The sequence below is a fragment of the Anopheles darlingi genome, chromosome X, assembly GCF_943734745.1.
Source record: "Anopheles darlingi chromosome X, idAnoDarlMG_H_01, whole genome shotgun sequence".
NCBI lineage: Eukaryota > Metazoa > Arthropoda > Insecta > Diptera > Culicidae > Anopheles > Anopheles darlingi.
This window is the reverse complement of record NC_064873.1, coordinates 105001-115000: the sequence shown is the minus strand read 5'-3', so window position 1 is coordinate 115000 and position 10000 is coordinate 105001. Positions and strand designations below refer to the sequence as shown.

General features: G+C 53.3%; 1 protein-coding gene across 1 annotated transcript in view; it reads right to left on the bottom strand.

The window, feature by feature from the left end:
• Positions 1-1825: 1825 nt before the first annotated feature.
• LOC125951111 (uncharacterized) overlaps positions 1826-10000 on the bottom strand; it is a 22594-nt gene continuing 14419 nt past the window's right edge. The window contains exons 20-29 of the mRNA XM_049679746.1: positions 8965-9846; positions 7637-8016; positions 7011-7414; positions 6330-6927; positions 5717-6198; positions 5514-5617; positions 5274-5303; positions 2999-3102; positions 2516-2786; positions 1826-2430 (exon numbers count right to left, since the gene is read on the bottom strand). Of these exons, the coding sequence (XP_049535703.1) occupies positions 2263-2430; positions 2516-2786; positions 2999-3102; positions 5274-5303; positions 5514-5617; positions 5717-6198; positions 6330-6927; positions 7011-7414; positions 7637-8016; positions 8965-9846 (3423 nt within the window). The 3' untranslated portion in view covers positions 1826-2262. The remainder of the gene's footprint in view (positions 2431-2515; positions 2787-2998; positions 3103-5273; positions 5304-5513; positions 5618-5716; positions 6199-6329; positions 6928-7010; positions 7415-7636; positions 8017-8964; positions 9847-10000) is intronic.

Below are 10000 nucleotides of genomic sequence, written 5' to 3'. Positions count from 1 at the left end.
TTCGTTTAAAAAAGCACCTCTCTACTGTGGTCTTCCCACCCACCGTCCATGGCATACCTGCCGCGTGCCATTGATTGATTCACGATAGTTCACTTCGCATCCTGTCTTTTCTCCCTTTCTTGCTTTGGTGGATTAGCTCATTGTCTTCGCCGCTCGCCAGTTCGTTTGTAATGTAAGTGCGTAAAGATGAAGCAACATTGAAGTAAATGGGCATGTGCGTGAATGCTCTTCTTTCTCCGTTTTTTCCCGTTTATGTTTTTTCTTTTATTCTTTTTCTTCTCCTTCTTCTTCTTCTTCTGCTTTTTATTCTTGTTCGTCTTTCTTTGTTTGTCCTGTTTTATTAAGCTTCCACTCAGCGACAGTGCTCCTTCTAATTTCCCCTTTTTTCGCGCTCGCTCTCATCCACTAATATCACCACGACCGTGGGATCGCCCACATGGTGTGCCCTGGCTGGTCAACATGCCATTTGCCCTTCATTCTACCGTCAAAAAATGTGGTTTGCCATATACATACACAGACACACACACACACACACACACACACACACACACACAAGTGATAAAACTTACGGTTTACGGTGAAAAAGTGACAGAAAGTTAAAGTTCACTTAAACCACCAACATCAAACGCCCTTATCTCTTACCGAGCCAATGCAATGCAATATTGCTGCTGCTGCTGCTGCTGCTGCTGCTAAGTTTCGTGAGTTTGCGTGCGTGAGTTTGGTTTTCTCCATGCTTTGCCTTCTTCTCATGCTGCTGTGTATGACTAATATATATCTTCCCGAGAACCGTGTTGTCCACCGTGTGTGTTGCTTTAAACGATTCCATTCCGTTTGTTTTTGGTTTTGGTTTTGGTTTTGCTTTGTTTGTTTTACTTATGTTAGAAAATCAGTCTCTGCTCGAGTGTTGTTTTATCAATTTAGTTCATTTTTGTTTGTTTGTCCCTTTTTGTTTGATGCGTTTCATGTGTGTGTAGTCTGTGTGTAACTAGGGGTTCGTGTTTGCGTGCGTGTGTGTGTGTGTGTGTGTGTGAGTGGATGTGTGAGTGGATGTGTTGCTGCTCTCTTCTACTCTCTGTATTTTTGTTTCTTCTCTTCTAATCTGCTACCTCGATACGGATGCGGATTGTCTCGGTTAGTCGAGTACCGCCGTGCAGTGGTCGCAGGAACCTGTGGTCGGAACCAAGGCTGCCCTATCTTCCCCGTCCGTAGCTCGCTTACTCTATTTAAAATAAAGGTGGGCATACGAATCGCTATCGATATAGAAAAGTGATGTGCCTGCGTGCGCATGAACTAGATAATTCATTTTAGTGTACAATGTTTTTCCTTTTACACTGTTCCGTTTGCTAGCTTGCTGCTGCTTCTCGTGCTCCTCCTCCTCCTCCTGTTCCCTATTCCTATTCACAACATATACAACTATTGCGGAGGGCGAAATAACAAACACAACACGCTCCCAAGCACCCTCCCAAACGAGCCTCAGTGGGGCCCCAGTATAAAGCAGTATGGCGCCTCTGAAGTCTAGCGCCTAGCTCTAGAGTAGTAACGAAGTAACCAGTCCGTTCTCGAAGAAACTGAACACATATAAACGTTTGTCATTTCCCTCTTAAATTCCCCTTTACACCCTACGTAACTACAATCGCATTAACACAATGTTCGTGAATGTTTGCTTTTTTTGTTGTCGTTAGATATATTTGTATTGTTTGCCTGTTTGTTTGCTTTGGTTTGTGTTAGCAGAAACGGTAGGTCGAAGGTTGAAGGGGATAGGTGTTCGCTTCGGGAAAAAGCTGCCTCTCCCCTTGCCCCCCCCCCACCTCCCCTCCGCTGCAAAATGGTCGCTTTCACGATATTAGACAATTCTTTTTGGGTGACGGGGGTAGCGGTGTATCGATTATCGAATTAGTGTTAATGGTGGCCGTCCTATTGCAGCCAGGTGATTGCTCTAACTTTAATTGCTGAACTCGCCCTCACCTCACCCTTCGTAGCGCCTCCTAGTCGCACTAGGAGGGCGTTCAGCGTAGGAGTGTTTGTTGTGTCTGTCGTTCGATGATGTCATCCCCTAGTGAGCCTTGCAATCCGATCGGTATTGTGGCGGTTGAGATTAGTGTGGCACGAAGCTGCTGGCTTTCGGAGCAGTCTCAGGACACACACGAACTCAACTCCCTGCAAACAAGTTGCCAGTGTGTCTCGGATGGATCTTTCCGGTTAGCAGTCGACTGTTCGTGATGCTACTACAGTGTATAAGTGACGCGGCCCTCGGCCCTCCGCTTAATCGCTGTTCTCCACGTCATGTTCGAGCAGCTTCCGTTCGGCCTCGGACCACGGTTTGATGCTGCTATGACAGTCATGGCTGGGTATGCGCCGCTGGCGCGAGATCTTGCTGTGTGGTCGAGCTGGGCCCGTCGCCAATCCGCCACTGGTGGACGGTAGGCAGAGCTGGCAGAATGAAATGGAGGTGAAAGTTTTTGTTGGGGTTGAAGTCCCGTCCCCGTCCCCGCCAGAGGCTGCTAGCGGTACTTACCGTTTTGTTCGGCACACCGATGCAGTAGCCTGTCCCGGTACGGTGCTTCAATTCCTCCTCCCTTTCCTCCTTATCCTCCTCCTCCTCCTCCTCCTCCTCGTCTGGCTCGTCCTCCTCGTCGATCTGCGATTGTTTGAACTTGATCAGCGGCGAGGTGGTCGCCGTTGCCAGCCCCTCCAGCTTCGTGCCTGTTCCACCGTTAAAGCAGCCCTCCTCGTCCGACGGTTCCTGCTCCTTCCGGTGGATCGAGCGTTCCAGGCGCCGCAGAAACCTCCAGAGTTCGCCACGTACCGGGAAAATAGAGAGACAGGGAGAAAGAGAAAAAGAGAAAGAGAGAGAGAGAGAGAGAGAGAGAGAGAGAGATGGAGAAAACGGTGAGATTAGCGTTGAAAGTGGGAAGAGAGGGGTGGGAGAAGGGGAAGGGCGGAGGGTGAAAGGCGGTAGAGGCGTTTACCGTGGTGCTTGAGGAGTATTTAATCCTACCTGATCTGATTGCCGATCGCCTTCAGGCGCCGGATCTTGCGAACCGCGGGCCGCGGCTGCTCCTCGGCGGTGCCCACCTTCGGCAGTATCTGGCTCGAGATGTCCTGCAACGAAAGGCGGCCGAGCGAAAGAGGAAAAAGAGGAGGGTACACGGGGATGGTACGATCTCCGGTTATATGCGTTGTTTGTCTGTTTGGCCCAATTTTTGGTTTGGCTTTTGTTTGCTTTGTTCTTTTGCTTATATTTGCTTGTGTTTGGAACAAAGGATTTTCGGCTGGCGAAGAAAACGACACAACTGGAGATGCACTCAAAGGACACACACGCACACACACACACACACACACACACACACACACACACACACACACACACAAAGAGGCAACTCAACGCAACCGAAGCTGTTAGGTTATCGATAAACAACGTATTACGTACACGGTTCAGCCAAAATCTAAAGAAACGGGCTTTTCAACACACACACACACACACGCACAACAATATGCTAGAGGATGCGCTAGAGATTACTTTGCAATGAATGACGAAGATAGGCCAAATGTTGTTGTACTTGTCTGTGTTTGTGTGTGGTTTCTGTGTTGACGTGTTTATGTTGTCGCTGTGTTGATGAAGATGTAGTGTGCAAATGGGAGCTGGTAGATATAGCGCGCTAAAAAATCTCGCATTAAACACTACTGACGCACGCTGCACACGGTCAAGCAGCGTGCGCAACGGCCATAGCCACTAAAAGAAATGCAACGGAACGTAACGGAACGGAACGCAACGCAACGACGCAACTCCGGAACACCACAGACAACAGCACGCGCGAACAATACGCTTAGGCCACGGGCGATTGACGGAAGGGAAGTGCGGCAAAGAAAAGTTCAAAAAACGGGGAAAATGGCGCGCAGGTGTGTTGCACAGTTGACACGGAAGGAACTTCGTAAAGACTAGGACGAGCGAGGCGTAGACGCGAAGAGGGAGCACAGAGAGAAAAAATGAGAGAGAGAGAGAAAGAGAGAGAGAGAGAGAGAGAGAGAGAGAGAGAGAGAGAGAGAGAGAGAAGATACCGGATAACGTCCAGGTTACCTAGGTGTTCCAGAGCCAACGAACCAAAGCACCCAAACGAAACGAACTACTTGCAAATTGCCCCTAGGGCCCTAGGGTACTATTTACACTAAAACCGCGCCCAACGTGTAAACGAGGGCTTTACGGAACATCAAAACTCGGTATCCGCCCATAGCATTACTAAAAGCCTTTTTTGATAGAAATTAGTAATAGTAGTAGCATTAGTAGTAGTAGTAGTAGTAGTATTAGTAACAGTATCAGTAGTAGTAGTAGTAGTAATAACAAACATAAGAGACAACTCGCAAAAAACAGGTAGGTAGGTATCAACTATAGAGTACTAAGTGTCAAACTCGCTACATGATAGAGCGCCAAAAATAACCAGTATGATAATACACACACGCACACACACACTCGCGCAATCGCGCGCGCACACACAAACACACACACACACACACACACACACAAGAACTATTCACTGATCATGAGGGCAACGGCTTTTTACAAATGAGACCAGCAGGTAACGCCAGACAAACGATTGCGGATGATTGTGATGCTTTACGTGAAATGGATAGCAGCTAGAGGTGAGCGTGAATCACGGGTATCAATCGATATCAAGCCCACCCCCCGTTTCTGTGCGGTGGCGGGCCCAATGGTAACAACACAATGAAAACAAACGAAACGAACAAACGACGAAAGGAAAACGGCCCCGCGTATCCCCGACAAGGGGCTGTTTGTTTGACGCAATCGACTCGCTGGTGGGATGTCCGCTAGGGAGGGCGCCAATTCTCCAATGCTACCGTAGCTGTAGGAGGAGGAGCAGCAGCAGCTAGTGCGGATATAGGTTTAGGCGGATTGTAGCTGTAGCTGCGCAGCATTAGCACCTCGAGCTCGCGTTGGTTGCTTGGTGTTGGTGTGTCTGTATGCGTGTTTGTGTATGAATTTGTCTGTGTTATGGTCCGTGACGGTTTTTGAGGATTCTACCCTCTACCCCCTTCTGCTGCGGTGGTTTTGTGGGGAGGGGTGTGTGGCGGCTTAGCATTACCTTGCCGGCGTGTGCCTGAGGACGAGCAGATGAGGTAATGGAGCGAGGAGTGGAAGCGAGGGAAGGGGCGGGGGGGGGGAGAGGAGCACATTGCTGTACTGTTGTTACGGACGGCGGTGGAAGGCACACAGCAGCAACAACGACAACAACAACAACAACAACAACGACAAATACCTCGGTGGTGTGCTGAAGAGCACTACGGAGCTAGAGAAAGGAGGAGAGGAGAACAACAGAAGAAGAGGTGTGTGAGTGAGACAGGCTGACGGAGGCCGAGGGTTTCCTGGATCCCTGATCCATGTCCCTGAAAGAGCGAGCGAGCAACAGGCACACACGCGCCTACACACACACACACACACACACACACGCACTAGAATGGGTGTGCCAGACACGGGCGGGGTAACAGGAACAACCTACCTCGTCGGTGTCGTCACCAGAATCGCGGCTTTGCGCCAGATAGCTGACCACAGTAGTAGTAGTCACCTGTTGGGCACCGGTGGTGCTACTGCCGCTGGTCTGACCTGGGGCAGAAATGAGCAGAAGGGAGAGCGGGGAAGGGGAAGTGGGGGGTGTTAACGGCGGGGGCGCTAGGACACGTTGCGTCGCGTTGGCGTACGTACCTTTCGTAGTTGGACGTAGCGCGTACTCACGCATGGAGGTGAGCGACTCTGTGGAAGAGGAACTGCTGGCTACCGGAGCGGTGCGTTGCTGCCGTCGTTTCGGACTCTTGCGAGTGACGCTGACGCCGAGCTGCTGCGTGCCGGCGCCGCTTCCGCCGTATGCATGACAGTGGAAGTGCTGCTGGGACGGGTAGTCCACGAGTTGCCCGGATGGCGTCGCCTTGGATGGTGATAGCATGGAGCTCGAGCGCACGATACCGCGCCGTTCCTTTCTCCGCCCGACCGCACACTTCCGGTGCGTTAAGGTGACAGCGACGCCGCTGCCGCCCCCGAGGCCCGTACTCGTACCGGTGCCCGTACACGAGCCCTTGCCATCGGACGAAGGGAAGTCGTACAGTCCATCGGAGTCGGTGAACGGGAGCTGCTGGTCCTTCCGGCCGTAGAACGCCGCGGAGAAGCGATCGAGGCTGGCGTTGCGCTCGCTGGAACGGCAAGACGGACGTGCAGGGAGTGGCGAGGGCGAGGGCGAAGGCGAGGGCGAGGGCGAGGGGCGCACGTGAACGAGTGGGTTGGAGAGGAGGGTGTGGGAGCGGTGGAGCGGTGAGCGGCTTACCTGAGCGGGCTCTCGGAACGCGACGAGACGGGCGATGGTTTGTCGCACCCCGTCTCCGACTGGATCACGATCGACGGCAGCTGCAGCTGAGCCATGGAGAGGAGTTGTTGCTGTTGCTGCTGCTGCTGCTGCTGCTGGTGGTGGTGGTGGTGGTGGTGTTGTTGGTCCTGTGCCAGCAGATCCTGCCCGATCTGGATGAGCTCTTTGCCGAGGTACAGCTCCAGCTCTTTGGCACTCCGGATTTCACCTTCCTCAATTTTCTCGTCGAGATGATCCGTCCCGATGCCCTCGTCGTTCGACTCGAGCAGCGGTTCGTCCGACAGCGTCTCCGAATCTGAGCGACGGCGGAACGACTGCTGGCCAGCCCGGTAGCCGCCGCAGCTGTCGGTGCCGACACCGGCGACCATCGACGACTGGTTGCCACTGGTGGAACCGGCACCACCACCACCCGTGCCAGCCGCGCTGCCCCCCAGTCCAATGTTCTCCGATTTGCGGCGCTGGCTGGTGGAAGAGGTGGAACCGGTGGAGCCAGCCGCCGCCGCTTGCCGGCGGCTGCTGAGCAGCGAGTGAAAGCCGGCATAGCTGGGCCCAGCCGGTCCTGGGTAGGACAGCGAAACGCAACAAAAGCGTCATGACGAAGACAAATCGGAATGGGTGACCGGGCATCCACATCTCACTTACCCGAGCCTGGATCGTCCGATTCGTTCGCGGGAAAGAGTGGATTGCTGGAACCGCAACGGCTCGGACCGGGGCTGGCCATGCTGGAGTAACCGGACGAGCTGAGGTTGCTCTCCGACGGTGCCCGATCACCTCGGCCGCACATGGAGAACGGGCTCAGATAGCACATGGTGCCACCACCTCCACCGCCACCACTACCACCTGCTGATGCGCCCGGTGGCCCTAGGTAACCGGTGCGGTGACCGGCTGCTGCTGCTGCTGCGGCGGCCGCCCCCGATGGACCCGGTGACTGCAGATCGGCATCCGATGACATCACCTCACTGCTGTTGGAGGTGATCGTGATGATCGGCGGCTCGAAGGGTAAATCCAATGAGGACGGCTTCTCCCACTGCTTCAGAAACCGATCCCTGCATCAGCAACGATATTGTGTGTGTGTGTGTGTGTGTGTGTGTGTGTGTGTGTGTGTGTGTGTGTGTGTGTGTGTATGTGTGATAGAGAGAGAGAGAGAGAGAGAGAGAGAGAGAGAGAGAGAAGAAATAAAAGGAAAGAGAAAGAGAAACAATATTCAGTGGGGAGCTGGACGGCGGTTGGACGGCGGCTGGACGACGGCTGGCCCCGGGTTTCGGTACCTTTTCGGAAGTAGCGGCAGGAAGGCAGGTTCGATGGCACTGCTGTCAGGGGTCGGTTGCGCGTCGTAGTACAGATCGCCGGAGGCATGGGAGTAGAAGCTGCGGGTGGCTCGCTGCGGTGGCGGCGACCCGGGAAACATCACCACCCGCGTCCGCTCCCGGGTCGGGCTCGGGTGCTGCACGATCAGCTCCGGGATGATGAGATCGCGGGGCCGCTCGGGACTCCGGCGTTCGGGCGTCGGGGGATGGACGTCGATCGACACTACCGGTCCAACTGACGGTAGGGCGACAACGTTACTGGCGACCGATTCTCGCTCGCACTCGCTCGACTCCGGCGGCGGCGGTGGCGGCCGGATTTCGATCGAAATGTGATGTGGCTTCTAAATAGATCAGCAGTTAGCATTCCTAAGATAGGGGTGGTGGTGGTGGAAGAGCGTATAGCTGTATGGGGAGTATGAAAGAGAGAGGGGGGGGGGGGTGTGGACTACGGGACGGGGAATCCGGACCTCTGCGCCATCTAACGGCCGATTGGTTTCAATTGGAGGGTAAGTGATGGTGTGCTGTAGCTGCTAAGGGATGCTAAGGGATGCTCTTAAGGGGAGGCTTCGGTATTTTATTTTAATCCTTCGCATTTACTGTCTACAATTTTTATGAGTGCTCATCCTTTCAAGAGTATTGGGATCAATCGAAGCAAAACTGACAAATATATGGATTTTTGAAAATCCTACTTTCATATAAGGCTTAATCCATCTCGCGACTTTGAATCGCTTTTCCCAAAAACAAACGTTTTTAAAATCGGTGCCCATCGTAGCACAAAAACTACAGAACCGATCGATTTGAAATTTTGAACACATAATCTGTACACTATTTGCCAGGTATTCCCGCCGAGTTTTTATAAAAATTATTGATACTTTTTTTTATATTTTTTTAAATTGTGTAAAGTGTCGTTTTTTGAGGCAACATCGAAAAAAGCATCACTTTTTCAACTTCATAAATCTGCGAAAAATAGGAAATTTTATAAAAACTCGACGGGGCTACCTGGATAAACTCATAATCTAACAAAAGAATAATATTTTATTGTTTATTTCAGATGACCCGCGCACGTGGCTGCGATGGGCACCGCAAAATGTACATTTTTGCAAACTTGCCTTTCTAGATTGGAGGCCATGAACGTAGTTTTGATTAAATCTTTCCCCAAAATAGAACCAAATATTCTTGAAAAGTTGTAGTTGAATATGACATTCACTTGGAAAAATTAAGTGGAATGGTTTCTGCACAATAAATCGTCAAAAATAAGCCTTTTTGCGCGCGCGCGCATGGACACTTACGTGGTACTCGCCGTAGCTGGAGTTGAACGTGACGGACATGGACTCATCGTGGATCGACTGGGGCGTGCGCATGCGCTGCGGTCGCGGCATGATCGGGGTGAGGGCCGGCGACGGTATCGGTGTGGGCATCTCGCGGATCGGCGACAAACACTTGTTGTTGATGCCGTTGCTCGGTATCTCGAGCAGTATGGTTGGCAGCTGCATACCGGCACTACCGCAGCAGCTACCACTGCTATTGCCGCTGCTATTGCCGCCACTGCCACTGCCGCTGCCGCTGCCGCCAGCGCCGCCGCCACCGCCACCGCTACCGCTACTGTTGCTGCCGCTGCTGCTGGACTGCGACAGACCGTGCGATCCGGACACGGTCCCAGCTTTGTGTGCACTGAGCGCATCCAGGACCGGCACCTCGATGGTGCTCTGCCGGTAGAAGACGGGCGAATCGGATGGCCCGGCACCGGCACCGGCAGCCGCCGCCGCCGCCGCACCGCTCGAGTAGCTGACCGGCGTCTGGTTGGACGAGGTGGACGAATCGTCATCGCCCGGGACGTCGTCCTGCGGGCTCGACGCCGTCGGTGTGGACGATGGCGAGATGACGATCGACGAGGGGAGCGCCCCGAGCGGACCACTCGACGCGGCGAAGCTCTTGAACATCGCCAGGATGGAGTCGGCGCTCGACACCTTGCCGCGCGACCGCTGCCGGTTGCTGGCCCGCAGCCCGAAATCGTGCAGTGCCAGCTCGGAGCTGGACAGCGAGTCGCTGCCCTGGTTCGACGAGGTGCTGTGCGGTGACCGGGTCTCGTTGGTGCAGGGTGACGGTGGCACCGAGTTCGCCCGCTGCGGCACCTCGTTCGGAAGACTGAGCGCGCTCGAGTGCTTCGTTCCCTTGTTTTGGTTTTTGTTTTTGGATTTCAATTGTTTCACGGTGTAGTTGGTACGGGGTGATTGTTGTTAACGTTGTTGCGCAGTTGATCGGTGTTGTGAATGAAGAGAGGAGCAGGGGTGGGGTGGGGGGGGTTGTAAGAAAGGGGAAACGGGT